Source organism: Leucopleurus acutus (assembly GCF_964270905.1).
Source record: "Leucopleurus acutus genome assembly, chromosome: 18".
NCBI classification, from domain to species: domain Eukaryota; kingdom Metazoa; phylum Chordata; class Mammalia; order Artiodactyla; family Delphinidae; genus Leucopleurus; species Leucopleurus acutus.
The window spans coordinates 64,141,775-64,164,159 of NC_139160.1; the positions used below are offsets into that span (position 1 = coordinate 64,141,775).

The following is a 22,385-nucleotide window of genomic DNA, read 5'->3' on the forward strand; positions in this document are numbered from 1 at the left end:
AGACATAAAAATGGAATTTCCAAGAAACCTTTAGTACAAAAAAAAGCAGATCTTGCAATAAGGTGCCCCTTACATTATATCCCTGAAATAATGTAGATCATGCTGCCCTCTTGTGCCAGATGTAGAAAATAAAACAACTTCTGCCTGTTCAACGGAGACACAATTTGGATTCAAAATGGTAGTGATCTCTAAATTTCTAACTGATTTACTGTTGACCTGAGATTTGCGTTACCTGTGTATGAAGATCTGATACAAGTGAAATGCAGCTTTGGTGATAAAAGACAAAGATTGGCTAGGAAGAGGTGGACGCAGCAAACAGCACAGGGATACAGCCCACATCTGCAAAGGCACTATACTATTCAAATCCAGCTGCAGTCAAATCGTGTAAGAAATGTCAGGGCCCCTGGAAATGTGTGGCACTTTAATAAACACACACAGTACCATTACTAAAATACATCAAAGGAAGAAAGCACAGCAGAGAGATGGTGAGCTAATGGGAAGGTAAGAAGAAAAGAGAAAAAAGAAACACTGCTTTTGCCATTCTAAGGAACAGATTATGAAAGACCAGTAGGCAATAAGGTATCAAATTACATAAACTAAGTAAACTTCATGCGCCCAATACAAGGATTCAAAATGGAGAGTAACATAGCCACTGGAGCTTAGAGGGATGGAACCCTCTTTAAAATCGGCTTCCTGGAATGTTCAACTGCAGGCAGAGAAACTATGCTATACAGAAGAACCGCACACTTGCCAGGCTGACTCTGCCCTCCTTCTTAAAATACAAGTGAACTTGGGACTTTGGTAGGACAACTCGTGTTTCAGGAACTTCCCCTGGAGGCCTGGTTCTTAGCATAAGTGCAGAGTACCCGAGTGTCTAACAAAGTTCATGAGGATCTGAGATGAAGCACGAGAAGGGAGACAGGACATCTGGAGCATTCCCGCCAATGGATGAAGGCATAAAAGGCATAGTGACAATCCAGTTCAGGGTCAGTGAGAGCCTACTAGCACAAGTGGGCAGAAGGGAACTCTGGCGAACTGCTTGCAAATCCCAGCCAGACTGGGTATGGGGCAGATCTGATGGGCCTCTGCCTGGAGTTTCCAGCTTCCATCAGTCACCATGCCAACTCTACACACCGGCCAAAGTCCTTCCTCTCCCTCCCTTTTCTAACTCTGGGAGGCTGTCAGGATCCTGAACTCACAGGAAACTTACTCACCCCTGGGGTCTCCCGGAGAGTGTGCTCTGACAATGGAAGGATAGGCTTCCTGATCGCTCCACGCTACCTGGAGAACATACTCTGGAACTCAGGGGCCACAACTTTATGCTGGGAACTTGGACGCATCAAATGCAGATATTTAACGCAACTTAAAAGTCAAGCATGTCCATCTCTCTACAGTAGAGGGGAATTTTAAAAAGTATTATATAATTACTAGGTTATACACAATCAATAATGTCAACTAAGAGGCATAATTCTTACCCATGTAAGAGTTTGTACTTTTTCCAACTGTAAAAAGTACAAAATTTTTATCCAAACAGAAAATTAAATTCGATCACTTAAAATTTTTAATTAAAAAAAGTTTTCATCTACCACTAAAAGAGTAAATAAATAATTCTTGGCCCCTAAACCTTTTGGGCAAACTAGGCCTATGTTCGTAGTACTTATTTGGGCTTCTATTTTCTTGAAGGAATCAAGTCCTGCTAATACATACAGGAGGGGGAGGCGAGGTAAACACGAGCGTGCCGGCTGCTCTAAGATGAGCGACCTCAAAGATTTAAACGTGGTCCCGAATCCTTGAATAACAAATAAACCAGCGTCTGAAGAAGCCTACAGGTCTTGAACATGAAGAGCCTGGTTAACTGTGGTCACCAGCACTCAGAGGCTGTGATAACAGACATCCAGTCCCACTTACTGCTCCCAACTCTATGGCTGTAGTTTTCACATTAACTGACAAATTGAAGCAACTTCACAGCCATAATAGCACATAATCCTCCAATCACTTTTGCATTATGATGACATAAAAAGACGAGATCTGTGTGGGCCTCTGCCGTTTACCGTCCTGTGCTCTGCACAGTGCCTGGACTAAACAACGTGTGCTGAATAGATCTGCACAACATGCCGCCCTGCACAGTCTTCCTGAATCCTCACGACAGTCTTGTGAAACAGGAGGGGCAGCAGTTGTTCCCATTTCACAGGAGGGGATGTTCCCAGATACCATGTATTCATAGTCACTAACGTTCATTAGGCACTGACCGTATGCTAAGCGCTGTGAATGTATTAACCTAATTAATTCTAACAGTATCAATATATTGAGTGTGTGAATAGCACCCCCATTTTACAGATAAAACTGAGACACAGAGAAATTAAATAACCAACACATAAATATTAATATCACGTTAACGGACTATTACTATTAGTAACTAGCACCAGAACTGAACCCAGGCAGCTGGCTCCAGAGTCCATACGTTTACAACAAGGCAGACAACATCCTGCCTTGAGATTCGCCCGCTCAGCAGTAGGTATCTGCTTTGGCCTTGGTCACATGGCTAGTTGATGGCCAGGCCAAGGCTACTCCTGTCCTCCCTCCTGCCCACATCCCTGCCTTGAAAGGTAATGTCAATCATTGCCTGCAAAAACAAAGCCACCCTGGGCCTCACCACAAGTCGAACCAAGTGAACAGAGAGGGCATGTATGCTGACGAACTAACTCTTCACAGGAGCCCAGGTCAGGAGCAAGACGGGTCAAAGGCCTGAGTGTGGAGGAAGCAACCACTGAAAAACCTCCAGGGACACTCATATCCAGAAACTTACTACTGAAGACCCACCTGCTGTGTACCACAAGGCCTCTTACATGTCACCAAAAGCCCAATGTAAATTACACAGTTAATTTTATTGAAAAGGATGTTTACATTTCACTAATCTTGGGTTTTAATTAATTTTTCATTACCATTCTAGGTAAACCTCATAGTCACGGCACATGCCAGAGCTCTGTGATTCCACAAGCGGATGGGAAATGAAAGAAAGAAACACACAGCCTGTCGTGTAGAGATTCATTATAAGAAGGTTCTAGCAGACAACCTACCTTAACAGAATATAACACAGCCAATATTTTAGCAACTAGCCAAAAATAGTTAAATATATTTGCATCAAATGTAGGGTGTTTCATTTGCCACACAACAAATCGGTTCCTAAATCATTCTGCAAAGTGAGCATACACTTATCTTTCCACACACACACAAACTGGAATAAAAGCTTATATGCCTCTATATTCAGATATCCTCTCGCAGGCAAAAAACAGCAGCAAAGCTTTTTGTAGAAAATGGATCAACATGCAGTGATTTTCTTCCAAGCATCTCAAATATCAAACGTAATCAGGCATTAAGTACGATAACAAGACATATTTACTGAGAAACTTGGTGTCTGACTTACCTGTTGGGTTTCTATCAAAGAACAATACTGGAGCTCTCAAAATGGACTCGAACATTTGGTTGTGCAAAGTTTGTGAAGAACTAACAAGGACGTAGAAAACCAACAGAGATCTGGCGATGCCAAAAAGGACGGCAGATACAGTTAACCCTGAAATAGAGAAACCACTCAGCACAAGATCTCTGCCTTTTCTTCAAGGATGCTAAACCATGCCACGCAGCTTATAAAGATATTATGTAAATACTTTATTCCATTAAGCATCTGGATTCTAAAAGAGTTTAATGCATTCACAAGGTACATTTAAAAAGACGAATATAAAAATCATGGTATTCCTCTCATTAAACAGAAACTTCATGGGGAAAAACATCAAGTGTAAAATAACATTTCATTCAAGGATTTCCTAATTCAATTATACATTCTACTAAAAGCTCAGAAGAAAGATAATTTAAAAAAGTAGTTGATGGTCCCCTCTTCGCATTTGAAATCTTACTAGTTACAACATGTCTCAATCTAATATTGTGATATGTTTTGGTAACAGCATGCGAATTAACAGGTAACAGGAGAAATGATTTACTACCATTTCCTTGTAGACAAAGCCCAAGTAGCTTTGAAGAATCTGACAATACCACATTAATTTTCAAGCAAAAAATCTAATTCTAACTAACTGAATTGTAAGAAAAATTATAATCATCATTTAAATTCCGTTTTGTTAGTGATATGAGTACTTACTATGCACATAAAAATTAAAATACCCTCCCCTAAGATCTTTTGAACTCACAATGCTAAATAGAATAACTTCTGTAATAAATATTCCACCAAGTACTTTTTTCCCTTTAGATGACACAACACTTATTTAAACCCAGAAAACCGCTCAAATTCCTGGATTCCATCAATAGGCACTTTCCTTAGCCCACCATCCTATATGAATGTATAACAAAATCCCTTCCTTCTTCCTTTAAGCCCTCATAGTCCACCAACTGAGAAGGTAAACAGCTGATGGGCTTAGATTTCTTAGCAAGAGATCAACGAAATACACACAAAATTTCAGCGAGTATGTTCTTACAAAGATAACTCACTCTATCTTTGCAGAAGGCTTGTGTGAGTATTTCCTGCGGGAATATTTAAAATTTTAGATGAGGATTTCCTTTTAAAAGCTACATATATTCTAGGCACTCTTGTGAAAACAGACAGCCATGTTAATATTAGCCTGGCAAGCCAGAAGTTAAATTAATCGCACAGTTGCGGACACGATAACATTGTGATCTCAAGGTAAGAAAGACTCGGAATCCTAATTCCCAGACACTGGATTTCTCCCTGCTTAGCTTCTCTCTTAAGTAATTAGTGAAGCCCAAGAGATGAGCAATGTGGCGAAGGGGAGTTTTGCATACCTACGAGGGAATAATGCTTTTATGTGGGGGCCCTTGCTGCCAGAGGATTTCATCCAAGGTCCATAAAAGCCAAGGTTTATTCAGAAAGAATTGGAACAATCCAAACCACAGGGTGGGGATCCGTTTCTAATCCTCTTGCCCATCCATATAATGATATAAGATTTAGCTAAAGCAACCTATTAGAGTAGACAATAGCCACATATTTCCAGTGGCTGGTTTTCTGAATGTGCAATCCTGGTTTAACTTCCAAAATCCAGTACAGAGCAAATTAAGAGTTTTCATTCAACCTCTCTCTTCTAGTAGATTTTAAAAATAATTATTCTAATTAATTCACAGAATAAATGCGACTCAGACTCTTAATCTGTTAAGACATTACTGAATTACTCCTGGAAGCCCTAGTTGCTCACACAGGCTCATAGTAAGAACCTCAGACTCTCGTATAATAGACCAGATGATTCAATTTTACCTGAGTAAATTCCTAAGTACCGGTATAAATCGAGTTTTTCAGTTACATTTCCTTGTCCATTAACAGTGACATTCAGGGCACTCTGTTCATTCGCCCTATGGAACAGGGAAGAAAAAACATTATGCAATAGATGGAATTAGGTAAATACAAAAAAAAATGAACCTCGATTTAGGGCTCATGTTTTATGCTGGAAAATGTTTCCCAGCTCACAAGGCCCTGTGTCTGTCTACCTTATAAAAATTCAACTTGAATCATGACTTACAGTTCTCAAAACTGTCTGTAAGGAACCCGCTAAGGGTCAGACATCAGGAGAGACCATGGGAGGCTCACACCCACCAGCAGGAACTTTAACTTTTCTTCAGGGAAACTACGTGCGGATCAGAAGAGGAGGCTAAACAAGCCCCATCCCCCCCGCCCCCATGACTGCGTGGGAAACTGAGAATTCGTGTCGATTTTTTAGCACTTTGGGTCAGACCAGGAATCACTCACCAGTATGAAAGCCACCAATCCTGAAGGACGTAGGCAACCTGGAGCAGGAAACAACAATCACTCAAACACTGACATGACTGACCCCCTCAAAAACCCCACTCACTAGAATGGGTGATGGAAAGGCTCCAGAGAACGGACACGGTCCTTCCAGCTCAGGTCAGAGCAAGCCCCACATCCCAGAGAACCACAGGTCAGGGAAGGGCATCATACACTTTAAAATCTTTAAAAGACTTCATATTTTTCCTAGAATCTCTCTGGCACGGACACACAACACCCAGTAAGTCTCACTTATTTTGCTCCGCACGTATTAACGCTTTTCAGTGCAAATCCCAGTGGACTGCAAAATACAGTTAATAATTGTATAAATGTCAGGATTTTTCAAAGGAAAAAAGCTTGACAGGTACTGTGATGGTCAGTTTTCTGTGTCAGCTTGGCTAGCCCAGTCTCCAGTGACTCAGTGAAACTCTCATCTAGATACGGCTGTTAAGGTATTTTGTGGATGTGGTTCACATCTATCGTCAGAACGTAAGTAAAGAACATTGCCCTGAACAGTGTGATGGGCCTTCTCCAGTCAGACGAAGGCCTTAAGGGCAATACCTGACGCTTCCTGGAGAAGGAAGAAATTCTGCCTCAAAACTGCAGGGTCAGCTCCTGCCTGGGGTTCCAGCCCGCACACCTGCCTTTCTGATTTCAGATTCACCCAGCTAGATCCCACAATCTCATGGAGTCAGTTTTCTGAAATAAATCCCTTAATACACATATTAAAAATAATAATACAGTAAAATAAATAATACAGTATAAAGAGTATTGTAAGTCTCAACCTTAGGGCACAAATCAAAATAAATGTCCTTACTTACCTGAGCTGCGATGTTTACTGGAATAAGGAAAAGGATGATAAGCCAGGGAGCACCGGCTGTGAAGTAGTTTTTGTAGGCCTTAAAACCGACTTTCCCTTCCAAACGGCTCTCCTCAGATAGTGTAACCTGTATATTCTCAGTCTGGAAAGGAAAGGCAGTGAGAGACAAAAATATAAATAATGAACCCTATAATTTTTAGAATTCAACAGTGACCTCCACTGCAAAGCTGTGGGGAAAGAGACACAACTTATATGCTGATAGGAGTGTGCAAGATGGTCCACCTCCCACAGAGAAAGGTGTGGAAGTATCTAGCCAAACCATGTATGCATTTACCCAACCATGCTACTTCTAGGAATCTATTAGAGATAAGGAATACCATTTGCACAATGTTCTTGGGGACCTTTGCTTAAATTAGAACACCATGATTGATAGCCCCCTTACAACATAACTGATTAAACTATAAATGCAGAAGCTTCTTCCAAAATAATTATACAAAATGTTATGTAGCTGAAGTACCCCTCTAGTTTATTTGTGTCACTCAATTATAGAAACATAAAACAAAGCGTGGGTTCAAAATATTAGTTAAATAGAGTAAACTGAGTTCACACTGTGAGCTGGAGACATGTGAGTTTGGATAGCAGGGGAACAGCATATGATCCAAATCTGTTTGGTTCCTGACTTTCAGAGAGGGATTCCTGAGTTTGGAATGTGAGCGACTAATCTGAATACTTATCAGAATCATCCAGGCTCCCGGGTTTGGATAGTGAGGGATTGGATATCGAGGAACACCTGTGCATGTTTCTAAGGGAGATCTAGTGCATTTCTGACTGGAGGACTTAGAATACATTATAGAGTCACATGGGCTATGGATGTCCTGGGCTCTATGCTGGCCACTGGAAATGCAAGGTGGATAAGGTGTGGTTCTCGGTCTTGAAAGATAAGAAAGACAGACAAGAACTAACTCCAAAGTGTCTACTATGTGTCAGGTCCTTTGGACATGCTACCTTTGGCCTATCACAGGCCATCTGACAATGGGGAAAAATACCACCATCAGTCACCTGCACTGCCAGAACATTCCAACATGTAGGAACAGTAGCTGATTTAATGTAAGTCATAGCAGGCTGGGTATGAGGGGTTCTTCAAATTAAGCCTCTGGATGAACAAGGGAAGCCAGGGTCTACCAGAGCAAGTACGATTTTAACTATGGTAACATGAAGAGTTCTAATGTCAATATCACATGCATCCTGGAATTCATAGCAGCAGACCCACTACTGGAGTCCATAAGATTCTCGACCCTACACCCAAAGAAGAACCCTAATCAGGCTTACTCCCTGCATGCTCTTTTAATTCTACCAATTCCACGGAATAAGGCCTAGGCAACTTAGGATCTACTTTGGGACAAACGAAGATGTCACGAGCGGAGAAGACTGAAGGTCCACGAGTCCACCGAGAGCAGACAGACCAGGGCATTTGCAGGATGACAAACTCACATCTTGGTCCTCTGGAGCGGCATCTTTCAACGAGGGCCTGGAAGACTGTTGAGACCAAACTGAGGACTCGGAAAAGGTGCGATTCCTCAGAGCTGGAGATCCTGGAACTGTAGATGGCTCAGTCTCCTCATTCTCCTTCTTTAAAATGGAACCAAAATCTATCCCAGATTTCAGGAACTCAGTGTACGTCCCCTTTTGCACCATTTCTCCCTAAAAGAACAATAAAGAATTTGAAAGGAATGCATTTGCATTTGATAATACTAATATAATGTAAATACTGGTCAAGAGAAGTAAATTAATCTTAAAGTATGATTTTTGTTAAAAAAATGATCCTTAGATCTGAAACTCTGGTTAACAAATCCAGTTCAGTTCAACTGAACTGAGCATTCGGTTCTCTGCCACACCCTGCGTTAGGTACTGGGAGATATGAAAGAAATGTGTGATCAGGAATTTAAAATGCAGACCACTGACGTAACTATCATGGGCATCTTCAGGGAAGCAAAAAGCACAGATGTTGGTGGGAGTATCAATATAGTCTGTTTAGACAACATGGGAATTGAGAGAACCCATGAGCGGCGTCGCGGCGTCTTCATGGTCTTTACAACCTCCCCACAAACGCAGAAGTTAGAAAATTCAATATTCCACCTGATAAAGTAGCTAAACAAGGAGGCCCTAAGACTGGGATGGCTCTAATGCCTTGGTAGCCCACGCCACAAGCGAAAACTTCAGCCAGAACCAATGCACTTTAGTCTGAGAAAGAACTTAGGAACGAACAACCCATCACAAGCAGCCAGTCTTCCCCAAATCAGGCAACTGCTTCAACTACAGCCAGTCTAATCATTTTCTTTTAACACATGTGACACATCATTGCACAGTTTCCCTCACTTACAAAGTTATATAAAGTAATGTGCAGAAGATTTCGATTTTTTCTATTTTGTCCCCATACAAAAAAAGACACAGCTGATTCATTCAGTTGCAAACAAAATATGGGAAATCCCAGGATGCAAAACTAAACAAAGGAGGGCAGCTCTGGTTAAGGCAGTATGGCTGAGTCCCTCTGCTGTGCGCCTGAAACTAGCACAACATTGTTCACTGTCTATACTCCAATATTAAATAAAAAGTTTATACATACATATATATATATATATATATATATATAACTAATTTTAAAACGAGAGAATAAAAAAAAAACTAAACAAAGGAGGGCATCTCTGGTGAAGGCAAGACAGATGGAAGAAGGTGGGCCAGGACCCCAGCTGATACCCCTCTCACCCTGTCCCCTGAGGCGGGTCACTGGGAGAAACCCAGTGAAGCCTTTGGGTACCACCTGACACTGCAGAACTAGAAAATTATTCAGGATATATTGTGTCTTGCTCCACTTGGGAAGCAAAATGCATACACCTTCTTTAAGGAAATTACAACTTTCTACTTAGTTATCTGTAAGATGCACAGGGAAATGACTAGTGGTACACAGAAAGCAATTTTACTCTGCAGCCAAACGTTGATAATTCTGAAGGGACGGGGAGGCAGTCACCCCCTCACTACTGTGAGAGAGGGACCAGACAAACAGTAAGGATGGACCCCAACTCACCCAAGGGTGCTCACCAGCGGATAACTGCTTGTTCTGACAGTACTAAAGCTGAGGGTGGTCTCCTCAGAACAAGCAATAAGGGGGCCCTGACACATCCACACACTGGTTATTCTGGTCGCCCAGGTTACTGACAATCACCGATTCTGTGCTCATTAATACTGCTAATGCTGGAGCTTTACCACACTAGCATCATGTCTCTGCATATGAAATTCATTATCCTCAAGTGGGAAGAATCTGAGGCCCCGATTTAGGGAGGAATAGAGGATCTGCATTTTAATACTCTTTCTTATGGCAGAAATTCATTTCATAAGTGAGGGCCTATTGGGACAGACAAGGGTTCACGATGGAAGTGCTGAGGAACACAGGCAAACAAGGAGTGAAGCACAAAACCACCACTAACTCGGCAAAATTCTCAATAATCTCTACTCAACCCCCAAACACGTGAGTTGTTGTGCATTCAATGAATGGTGGCCCCCAAAAAAGATATGTTCAAGCCCTAAACATGACACCTCTGAACGTGACCTTATTTGGATACAGCTTCTTTGCACACGTAATGAAGGAAAGACGGCGTCATACTGGAGTAGGGATGCCTTAAATCCAATACAACTGATGTCCTTATGAGAAGAGAAGAGCCTAAGACAGACACGAGGACAATGGCCACGTGACATCAGAGGCAGAGACTACAGTCCTGCAGCTATAAACCAAGGAACCCCAAGGAAGGCCGGTGAACCCCAGGAGCTGGAAGGGAGGATTCTCCCCTAGAGCCTCCAGGGAGCACACGGCCCTGCCAGCACCTTGATTTGGGACTTGCAGTCTACAGAACAGTGAGAAGATACATTTCTGTTGTTTTAAGCCGCCTAGTCTTCAGTACTTTGCTATGGCAGCTCTAGAATCTTCTCAACAATACCAAGACTTCTGTTTCTGCTGTTGCCTGTCCAGCGAACATTGGAGGAATCTTTTAAATCCCACCTCAGACCACATCACTCCCCTGCTCTGGACCGTCCAGTGGCTTCCATCCCACTTCCTGGCCCGCCGCCCACTGCTCAGAGACCAGCGGCCTCCACGGCCCCCCGCTCCCTCTCCTCAGACACGCTGGCCTTCCTGCCATTCCTCCAACCTGCCAGCTCAGCTCCTTCCTTAGGATCCCCCTCCCCCAGGTGCCTGGATGGCCCGCACCTTCGTGTCCCTCAGGCCGGAGAGGCACCAGCTCCTCAGGGAGGAAGCCAGGATATCAGCCCCACCCCCTCTTTCATCACATCTGTCCCCATAAGAATGGGAGCCCTGGGAAGGCAGGGCTTTGTCCTCCTGCTGCACACGATCTCACACGTATCAGACACATAAAAAGACCTGAGCACTGAGACAAAGCAACTGGGTAAACCAGCAGAGTGGGCATCTCTAACTGGGGGTGCTCGGCCACCCATTTTGGGATTAATGAAAGATGCTCTTTAGGCAAACTGTACAACAAACAGGTGGATAAAAACATGTCTCAGTATCTCTAATTTCCAAATAATACACTTTGATTTAGGTTGTGGAAGGGGAAAATAAAAAGTTCTAAATCAAATAGCATCATTATCCTTAACAATTTTCACAGCAATACTGATAATTCAGCAACTCTGCAGCAGCACTTTTATACCGTTGAGGGCTTCTGTGGCTTCGAGTGCAACAGGGATATTTCTAAGGGCTTTGGATCCATCCTCAAAGCCATGGATACCAGCTCTGAGAAAAGGGGGGCATAAAACTGAGGCAGAAAAGGGCGTTTACAAAGAATCCAAGGAGAGTGACCTGCGGGGAGGGCTGGCCTTCAACACAACTGAGTGCTAGCGATTTCCACAGACTTTTAGAAATTACTTACATCTTTCAGTATCAGAATCTGACTTGCAGCTTTTAGGTACTGCAACTGATGTGTCACTAGGATTGTGATCTTCTGATACAAGGCTTGACAAATACACCTACAAATGTAAAAGGTACAGCGTGCAAAAGCACGTTAGTGGAGGCGCTCCAAATTGGAAGCAGAGAATTTGAAAACATAATGAGAAAAAGACAACACAGCAGTCAAAGTCCTCTACTTCAAATACCAGTATGAATACAAATTAAATACAAATATACATCAATCAATTCAACTAGGTCCTCAAGTCAGCAGCAAGTTTGAATCTAGCTCCACTAAAAAATGCTAAAGAGCAGTCCAGTGAAAGATGCACCAACTGCTAAGCTGTTTTTCCTAAAACGGATCTGAACAATTATTTACACAGTTCACAGTGAAAAACAATGGAGCAAAACTGAGATTCCAGAAGTGGACTGAATTAAAATACGAATTATTTTACACCTATGCTGAGAATGGGAGAAGAGTGATCTATGTCATATGAAAATGGACACACTTTCCGTAGACAGTTTCCCAGGTGATTGTTTATGATGTACATATTAACCCCCCTAAAAAAGTCATAGCTTCTCAGTAACCTTAGCCAGATTGCATGTTGTAGACATTTCTTCCCAAATAACATTAGATTGAAAACAAATGCTATCGTGGCCTTGATCAGTCTCTACAACACTCCCAGTCTCATCCAGGAAGTAAATCTTATTTCATTTACACTGAAAACTTTCTGAATGTGAAAATGAAAGATGAGAGTCCAAATGGTCCACATCACAGTGGAAGTCATCCAGTGGCTCAACCGACGCCAATTCCCTTAGCCAAAACCCCCTCAAGTATTCAAACTTCAGTGTTGTTTTTTTTTTTACAGTAACCCCTCAAACTGCTCCACATTTTAAATGCAGACCCCTAGGGACTCAGCCCCAGGCTCATCCCAGAGGGGTCTACAACCCCTCTGGGGAAGCTAGTAGCCGGATCCAGGGCCCCGGTGACCACAGGCAGGGCTCCAGGCGTGTACTCTGGGTGCCCGGGCCCCTCGCAGAGCAAATCTCAGGGACCTGGGCCACAGCTCAGCCTGCTGAGTGAGCCAGGTGCAGAGTTTGGAGGCAGCAGACTGCAGCTCAATCCCTCTCACGAGCCCGACAGCGTCGGACAAGCTACTACACCTCAGTGTCTTCATCTCAAAACAAGGCCAATGACAACTCACCCACATGTTCTGAGAAATCAAACCACCAATCCGCTCAGTACACGTCAGCCCCGCCTGCACGCCTCCTAACCCACGAGCGGTCATGTGCTCTGGACTCAGGACAGAAAAGTCCTAAGGGGACACGCTGGACACTGAGTCTGTGATCAGAAGCGAGAGCGCAGGACGTAGACACATACACCATCGCTCCATTATGTCGAAACGGACTTATTTTCACCTTTTGACATGTCTTAGTTCAGATTTTGTACTAAATTTCTTGACCAAGCAAACACCTTTTCAGACTTAGCACTAAAGCTTTTCATGGAACTGTTTCTCCTAAATTCAAAATTATCTGTCAATAGCCACTGAAGGCAGATGTTCATCAAATCTAATGGGCTGCCATGTCCAAGACAGAGCTACCCAAAAGTTTTAGAATGTTTTCTTCCTGTAATTCCATCGCAGAAAAGGTAATATAAATAATTACAATAAAGTGATCAGTTGATGGCCACAAATTTATTCCTAATTAAGACTTTTAATCCAAATCTCTAGGAAAATAATCTATCTTCCAAGTTTTTAAGAGTAAAGATTTCCAAGACATACCATACAAAAATAATTGATTCAGGGATGAGTTCTTTAAGCATTATTCCTATATAAGGGCTGTGTTAATCCTATAATACTATATATATTCCTATATAAGGGCTGTGTTAACAGGGGGTACATCCCGTAGCAGAGTGAATCAAATAAGAATGAAAAAGAGCACCTGTCTACATTCATTCATTCGACAGGCTTTGGTGAGATACCAGGCACAGTCCTAACTGTCGAGCATACATCCACAGGTGAAGAAAGCGGACGCTACTCCGCACCGTGAACAGAGGGACACACTGAACAAGTACAGAAAATGCACTGTCGGGCCGTGATGTGTGCTCTGAAGGAAAAGCAAGGGGGGCTGCTGCCTTAGATGGGGGTGACACGGGAGCCTATCTGGGGAAACGTCCCTAGAAGAAGGCACAGCAGGTCCAAGGGTCCTGGGACAGAACATGCCCTGCTAAGGCGTCTTCATGCATTCACAGCTTATAGCGGGTGGGGAGGACTGATGAATGGTCAAGTGCAACCCACCGAGGGCTGTGGGAAGACAGAAGGGCACAGGCTCCCCCTGAGGGAACAGGAGGGAAAGGCAGGGGCTCTGGCACAGAGGGAGCAGTATCTACCGACAGACAGGTGTGAGAAAGGGCCCGTCACAAAGCCGGCACGGCTGGAAGGCCGAGTGGGTGTGAGGGCCAGCTGGAAAGGCTGATGGGGGCAGATGGCAAAGGAGCTCGTTCTCCGTCTGAGGACCTGGATCTGCAGCCTGAACATGACGGGGGTCTGTGAGGGGCTGGAGCAGAGAGGGCGAACTGTGTGGACAGCAGCGTGGGCATCTGACCAGGACAGGCCCGAAGAGCTGGTGACGCAGGGAGCCGGAGGGGTCTGGCAACGTGGGGCTCTCTGAACCAAAACGGGATCCACAGCTGGACACAGGTGAGACTGCATCAGTTCACCTAAGGCTCTAACCTTCTGTAGGTGAGAGAATCCACTTAAGGTTTACAACGTAGAGTTGGAAAATTCACAAACCTTAATAACCTTCAATATAGATTCATGACTGAAGGAAACTGTCAACAGCAAGTAGAAGTGAGCTTCGTTCCCTTTAATACAAAACACTCCCCATTACTAAGCTTCGACACGACCACCATCTTTCAGAGCACACTGTTCCATCCAATTTTCTAACTCGTTGAGAACATTCTCCAGTTGCTGCTGAGCGATTTCCTAAATTGCATTCGTGCTCCCTGCCCTAAGTTTCCCCAGAGAATGTGGTTCTGATTAGCAAACAACAGTCTGAACAAGCTTGATTCTATCAAGTGTACATCCAAGGTCATTAAACCCAACAGCCATAAATACTGCCTCTGTTAGAAGAACTTGGGAGAACTTCTGTGGTAATAAGCACCCTGGGAACAGGGAGGCTGAACTGCCCGTGATGCCAGGAGGATGGGGGGTGGGGAACCTCTGTCACGGCATTAGCGCCCTTTCACTGAACCCGTGACAAGCCACAAGGCACTTCCCTAAGGGAAAATTCATAAAGTCACGATCAGGAGAGGGTGGGAAAAGGGGGTCAGACCAGAGAGCTGGAGGCCATGGCACGTGTCGGCTGCCCTGCTCTTGTGTGCTGAAAGATTCAGTGCTAACTTGGGCACTTTTTTTTATTGTGGTAGAATATACATAATGTAAAATTTACCATTTCAACTATTTTTAAGCACACAGCTCAGCAGCATTCAGTACATCCAGACTGTCGTCAGCCATCAGCACCATCGATCTCCAGAGCTCTCTCACCACCCCAAAACGAAGCACAAGTTACACACAGACTTTGGTGGAGCCCGCCAATGGCCCCTGCTTAGTGGATGTGGAATCCCAGCTCCCAGTGCCCAGAGCTCAGGGCGGCCTCACCCGTCTCTCTCTCACACTGCTGACTCTGCGAAAGCCTCTTTACTATGCTACTTAGGACTTGCTGCGAATGAAGTTTTTCCCCCCAAAAATTCATGTTGACACATTATTCGCCAGTACCTTAGTATCTGGTGACAGGGCCTTTAAAGAAATAATTGTTACCCTTAATTACGCTGGGCCTAATGCAATCTGACTGGGGTCCTCAGAAACAGAGGAGCCCGGGCTTCCCTGGTGGCGCAGTGGTTGGGAGTCCGCCTGCCGATGCAGGGGACGCGGGTTCGTGCCCCGGTCCGGGAAGATCCCACATGCCGCGGAGCGGCTGGTCCCGTGAGCCACGGCCACTGAGCCTGCGCGTCCGGAGCCTGCGCTCCGCAACGGGAGAGGCCACAGCAGTGAGAGGCCCGCGTAACGCAAAAAACAAACAAAAAAAAACCAAAAAAAAAACCAAAGAAACAGAGGAGCCCAATACCTAAGAGCAGGGCACATGGACAGAGAACAGAGCACGTGCGGACACAGAGAGAGGACACGGCAAGGAGGATGCCATCGGAAGTCAGGAAGAGAGGTTTCCGCAGCAACCAAACCTGCCCACACCTTGATCTTGACCTTCCAGCCTTCACCATGTAACAGGCTGCTGCAGACTGTTTTTCTTCCTCAAAATTCATACGCTGAAACCTAATCCCCATAGTGAAGGTACTGGATATGGGGCCGTAGGGAGGTGATTAGGTCATGAGGGCAGAGCCTGCATGAATGGGATCAGTGTCCCTATATAAGGAACCCAAACGGCTCCCTCACCCCTTCTGCCATGTGAAGACACAGGAATGGGGCCCTCACCAGGCACCAAATCTGACAGTGCCTTGACCTTGGGCTTTCCCAGCTTCCAGAACTATGAGAGATAAATTTCTGTTATTTCTTAGCTGCCCAGTCTATGGTCTCCTGTGAGAGCAGCCTGGACAGACAGAGCCCTAGCAAACTAAGAGGAACTGACGGCGAAAATTTCAAATTGCTTCTCTCTGCCGCACAACCTGCATCCTCCAGGCGAGGGCGTGCCTGCTGTTGTTCTCACAGCCTTGCTTCTTCCCATTTAGCAAAAGGAACTGAATCCTATTCTCAGCCTCCACAAACCCTTCCAGCCTGCAGGCCCACAGGGCACTTCCCGCTAAGGCCAGTGCACAGGGAGCTTTCCAACTTCACCTGAAAGCCTACAGCTGCCCACTTCTACTTCCACTTAGCATTTACCATCCTATATCCAAACCCTCTAAACCGCGACTCTGCCGACCTTTTCCCAGGCATCTGTCTTAACAAGCTCCATAGAGACAGATTCCTTAGAGGCAGAAATGAGAGCTGAATGTCTCAGTCTCCCTTATTCTGCCCCGTGTGGGTCCTTCCCCTCTCCTGGCTCACTGTTCTCCTCTGTAAACTGAGAGGTTTTGTGCAACAACATCTGTAAGGGCATGGACCTCAGTGCACACAGTAGGGCTTTAATAAGTGCAGCTGGAAGGGCTCGTTGGCTTTAACAAGGTGAACAGCAAGGTAACTAACCGTGGGGTAGATGTGGGTGGCGTTTCAGAAAAAGCAAGTTCACGAGGCTTTCGAAGAGGCCAGTCTAGACTCCACAGAGGCCTCAGTCAGCGTGTGTTGGGACACATGATACACAGAAAAGCATAGAGCTGTTCTGCTTCTGGGGTTCCGTGGCCAAACAAGAGCCACTGACAACAAATTCCGGAAACTCCAAGTGAAAGTCAGCATTTCAACCAGGTATTAGATACCGAGTTTGAAATTCAACTTAACCCTACAATGTGAGTCTAAGTATTAATTCCAGTAAGCATCCATGAAGCAATGTTAAATATCTGAGGTCATACTCTGAGGTGGAAGAAAAATCATTCTTAAGTTCTAGGCTTCATTAAGTATTTCCAAACCGATACAATAATAAGCATAAACCAACAAGGCCTTTCCATGGAAGCCCTATGTCACTACTGAGAACTTGGATTCTAACATGCCTTAAACAACTGATGGAGGAAAAGGACCGGCAGCCAAGTGCCAGGCTACTGAGTCCCACTCTCTGATTTAAACACCGTACGTACGTCGCCTTTCTTACTGCTGGGGCTGGATCCACCCACAATGTGTGGCTGTCAACTACAAGCAGCAAGGGGAAATCTGCCATCTGTTCCTCTCCTCCCCAAAGCATGGACTCCACTGGCCTCCACACACTGCAAGCTCCTTCTGCATTTTCCTATCTCGACCTCATCCTCATGCAAAAGTTCTCTAGGACGGATCTGCTGTGGAGGGAAGGGAGGGGGGACAGGGACACCAGGGCAGAATGAGCCGAGTCTCCTGAAGCACAAACGCCCTCCTGAGCTCTCTTCCCTGATCTCTGCGGGGCTCCTGGAAAGCAGAAATGATAGAAAACAGGAGCAAACTCACAGCTCGAACAGGTGCCTGCTCACTTCTGCATCTACTGCACTGAGCGGATCGTCCAGGAGGTAGACGTCTGCATCCTGATACACGGCTCTAGGAAACGCAGAGAGATGTCAGGAGAAGGACGCTTCAAGCTTCCCGTGTCCCATCTTTGAATCAAGATGGTGTCCAGCAAATCATTATTCATTCCAAGAGCCCATGGAAAAGGGCCAAGACCCTGCTTCACACAGGGCCCACCCGGTGAGCGGGGTCTGCGTGCTCGCTTCCACTAGGAGCCATGGAGGAGGGAGGGGCAGGAAGGCAACTGAAACGCCATTTACCTGGCGAGGTTGACCCGGGCTTTCTGGCCTCCACTCAGCGTGGTTCCCCGGTCTCCTATCACGGTTAGGTCTCCATCCTCCAAAAGCTGTAAATCCTACATGGAGACAGAAAAGGGGAAAAAGAGAAAGATTTCAAATGTGTTCTCGGGCTTCCCTGGTGGCGCAGTGGTTGAGAGTCCGCCTGCCGATGCAGGGGACACGGGTTCGTGCCCCGGTCCGGGAGGATCCCACATGCCGCGGAGTGGCTGGGCCCGTGAGCCATGGCCGCTGAGCCTGCGCGTCCGGAGCCTGTGCTCCACAACGGGAGAGGCCACAACAGTGAGAGGCCCGTGTACCTCTTATCATGCTAACCTTCTAGCATCAGTTCTTTATAAAAGTATTTGATCAACAGCAATGGGTATATTTTATAGTGACTAAATTGTAACATTAAACGTTAAAAAAAACCTCTCAGGGCTTTTCATTTTTTTTCATTCTGTAGTTTTTCACAGCATTTATGCAGTTGACTATTTTGACACACATTTATTGAGGATTAACTATATACCAGGCAGTGTTCTGGGCACAAGGAATTCATCCAAGAGGAAACAAAGTCCCTAGAGTTTCTTTCCGTGATGGGAGATGGAAAATTAACATGAGTGCAAGTACTAAGGACTAGAAGAAAAAGGAAGCCAGCTTAGGGGGATAGGGAGTAAAGGAGGGAAAGTGAGTCACTACTGGGGTCGACAAGGGCTCAGTTCAGAGGGGGTTTGAGTAGATCTGGTGGAGGATGAAGCAGGCTTAGATTTAGATTGCCTGTAATTATCATCTGACAGATCCTGGCATAGACAAGCAGAGTTTGCAGAGTTTGTTTTCTACTAAACCCCTCAGGCATCAACCTAGGATACACAGACTACCTTTCTACAAATGAAGCCCTCATTTCCTGGTCTCTACTTCAGCAAATTTGGGGAGAGAACTAGTGGCACACTGGGATCTCCATGATAAACCAGTCCTTTGAAATCCCTAAGTCTCATTTTCAACTTCTACAGAAATGTGCTGCAGAAACAATCACTAAACTCAAGGATCCTGTGAGAATCAAAACAAGCGTACAAACACCCTCCATAAATGGAATAAGGACGTGAAGGGATTGTAACTTGCTATTGGTGATTGAGGCCTATTTTCTCATCACACCAACAGTGAAAATCCACGCAGAGTGTGAATCATGACACGCATAGCACATGACCACAAGGAAAAGAAAGAGACCATCCCCGTCATAACCCTCCCTGACAGCCACAGAGACACACAGGCACACACAGGTGCCCTGTACACTCAAAGCTTAAATGCGGAGCATCAGATGAAAAGCAGCAATTGCTCTGTCATGAAAACTCATCATTTTTTCACCTTAATTCTTTACTACCATCGCTTGCTTTGGGTTTTCCTGAGATACAATAAGCCATTTTAAGATACGTTCCCAGCCTTCCACACACACACGCACGCACACACACACACAGTTTACTTGGCCTCTGTTTCACTGATGACAGTCCTTGCAAACTGTTCTGCTTAGTTTTTACGCCTCCATTTTACGCTGTTTTGGTTTCCTTCTCAAAACAGCACCACACTGTAGTGCGGCAGCCCGAACCATGTTTTAGAAAAGGCACTTAGATCCACTCGAGCACAGTCAGGGCATGAGAAACAGGCTCTCTCTGCAAGTCTGGTAGGAGGACTTCCAGTGTGCTGTTAGCTCTGCAGTCTATTTAAGGACCAGCCACGAATGGGAAAACATTTTAGACGATTTCAAGTAAAATCCAAGTCAGGCTGATTTCCCAGCCACCATTTTCTGATTAGGTTAAAGGGGAAAAGCCTGAGTTCATCATATATTACAATTCCTCCCACTGACAGGAAGGTATTCTTCTTCACCAATCTTCAATGGAAAGCAGACATACAAACTACGGGAAAACTAGGAAATGGCGACGCTGGTTTGATGCCTTCTGTCCAGAAGCACATCAAGGGCCCTTTAGGGATGCTGGAGACTTCGTGTACAAACATGGAACAGACTGTTAAAATATATAACGGGGACCTGACGTGAGCCCCTGGCAGAGGAGGGCTGGGTTCCAGAGTCAAACAGCATAAAACTGCCTTTCATCACAGCTTTAAATCCATTTGGCTGATAGCACTATGATTTCCATTTTAAAGATGATGAAACTGAGGCCAGGTGAGGTTCAGAAAAGCAGCTGAAATCACATGATTTTTTCCCTACTAAATAGAGAAACTGAAACTCATTCCCTGAACCTTCTATCTCCTAAGCCTTGCAGTTTAAACACGATCCCTATAGCAGGCCAAACATTATTAGGTGGTTCCCTACATTGTGTTGTATAACTCCCTATAGGGTCACTTTGAATATGGCATCAGCTTAATTCGACGTTGCCAAATGTGATTACTTTATATTTTAACTACAGATACGTTTTTGGCTCAATGAAGTTAAACACGTACTTCAATTAGATCTAGTATAAAGCATCTAGTTATTAAGATATGTAATAAAAGAAATGCTGCTTTTTCCTATTTTATGGGAACCACCCATAAAAAGAAATCTTTATTATTTTTGTTTCTATGTATGTATTTACTGAAAACCTGGCAGGTTTGCATTTTACAAACATTGCCTTTCTCTTTACAACAAACCCACACCTCCCCCTCATTTTATAAAAAGGAAACAGAGAAACACCTGAAATTACTACTCAGGACCATTTCTCTCCAAAGACCACACTTTTTTTTCCTACTACACATGTGGTCTCTGTATCTACAGGTCAAAATAATTCCACGACACCAATATTACCTGTAACGGTCTTATGACCATTCATTGACACATAGATTTCATTTCAGAGCAGCAGCAAAACCTCTTGGAAACCCTCTGACCCAACGCCCTCATTTTGCTGCAGAAACGTCAGAGGCCCAGGCAGGAAACAGGACGTGTCCAAAGTGACAGCAGGCAAGTGACGAAGCCGGGGCCAGGACTCTGCTCTCCGCTCCTTCTCCACCCTGGGCCTCCCTTCCTGCCAAGCAGGGAATGGGCACGAGGGGCCCCAATTCTATGTCCCGACCACGCAGCACAACGGGAGATCAGTCCATGCTTATAAACCTCACATCACGTACAGAAGAATCGCTGTGCAGCCCAATTCCGCAGGGGCCCCTTCCCACCAGAGTCTGTGCTGCACAGACATCCGAGGGTGGGTGAAGCCCCAGGACACGGCCCGAGTTACTGGTCCCATCACCCCACGGGGCTGGGGCAAAGCATTGACCCCCTTGGGTCTTAAAGCTGAGCTGCAAATGTAGAGGTGAGGCATTCCATCTCTCAAGCCTCAGTTTTACTAACTATAAAATGAGGACGGTAACATCAAAGAGCCTTGTAAAAGATTAATAACTCATACACCTTGTCATGTGTGCTTGCATGTGAGTGACAAACAGAAAAATGACTTCCACATGGACTCTGAATAAATGAGAGCTATTTTTCTTACTGTTTTACATTTGCATTTCCCCTTTTCGTATATCATTTTTTTAAAATTCTACCTCATTACTGTCAACTTTACTTCACTTCTGTAAATGAAAAATCTCCCATTAACCATAACTCACGAGAAGGAAACAGAAGCCCATTAAACAAGCAAACAATTGTGTTGTGCCCAGCACATCATCAAATGCTACTCATCTAACACAGTCTATGATGTTCAAGCCATTGTTCAAGCAGAGTAACTATTTCCACACAGGCCTTTAACACCACACCTTTGAAACCCTGTCCCAGCCTTTTCCTCACAGTATAAAAGAACAATACGAAGCTCAGACTGCTCTGACCAGACCCCCCCCGGGGGGGGGGGGGGGGGAGAAGAGCTCTTTAACGCCATTATTCAGATTTTTATAACCAAAGAGAATAACACAGTATTTATCAGTATTTACATTTTTCCTTTTGTTGCACTAAATTATATTATCCTACAAGCTAAGTTCAGTTTGCATAACTGATTCACTAATTTCGTTTAAATCCCCAGGTACAGAGAAATGTTTCATTTTCCATTTTCTATGAAATTCAATGTCATTTCTGAAAACAATCTCTTCCCCAATGAAAATAGGCCGTATTAAGAAGAAATGTTAAAGCATTACTTTTTCTTTAAATAATAAATTACAAGTCAAAAGTGAAGCGGAGAGGGAAACCTAGAGAATGAAAGGGACCAGGGAGGCATCAACCAGGTGCAGGGCGCAGACCTTACGTGGAGCCCGACTCAAGCCAGTAGTTAAAGAAATTTCCCAGTGAGATGATTAACAACATGGAAACACTGACGAGAACATTGATGATATTCAGGTTACTTTTCAGGTGTAATAATGGGGTAATTTTTTCCCAAAGGTCTTTTAGAGAAAACTAGTGAAATGTTTACAGATGAACTAATCTGAGGCCTAGGATCTTCTTCAGAAT

The 22,385-nt window shown here is 44.6% G+C and overlaps 1 protein-coding gene across 2 annotated transcripts in view; it reads right to left on the reverse strand.

The window, feature by feature from the left end:
- The window catches only part of ABCC4 (ATP binding cassette subfamily C member 4 (PEL blood group)), a 207,886-nt gene that overhangs the window by 98,011 nt on the left and 87,490 nt on the right, over positions 1-22,385 (reverse strand). For both annotated transcript variants that reach the window (XM_082859518.1, XM_082859517.1), the window contains exons 12-19: positions 17,960-18,054; positions 17,646-17,732; positions 11,555-11,651; positions 8,112-8,321; positions 6,622-6,762; positions 5,765-5,802; positions 5,276-5,370; positions 3,425-3,571 (exon numbers count right to left, since the gene is read on the reverse strand). In XM_082859518.1, coding sequence (XP_082715644.1) covers positions 3,425-3,571; positions 5,276-5,370; positions 5,765-5,802; positions 6,622-6,762; positions 8,112-8,321; positions 11,555-11,651; positions 17,646-17,732; positions 17,960-18,054 — 910 coding nt within the window. The remainder of the gene's footprint in view (positions 1-3,424; positions 3,572-5,275; positions 5,371-5,764; positions 5,803-6,621; positions 6,763-8,111; positions 8,322-11,554; positions 11,652-17,645; positions 17,733-17,959; positions 18,055-22,385) is intronic.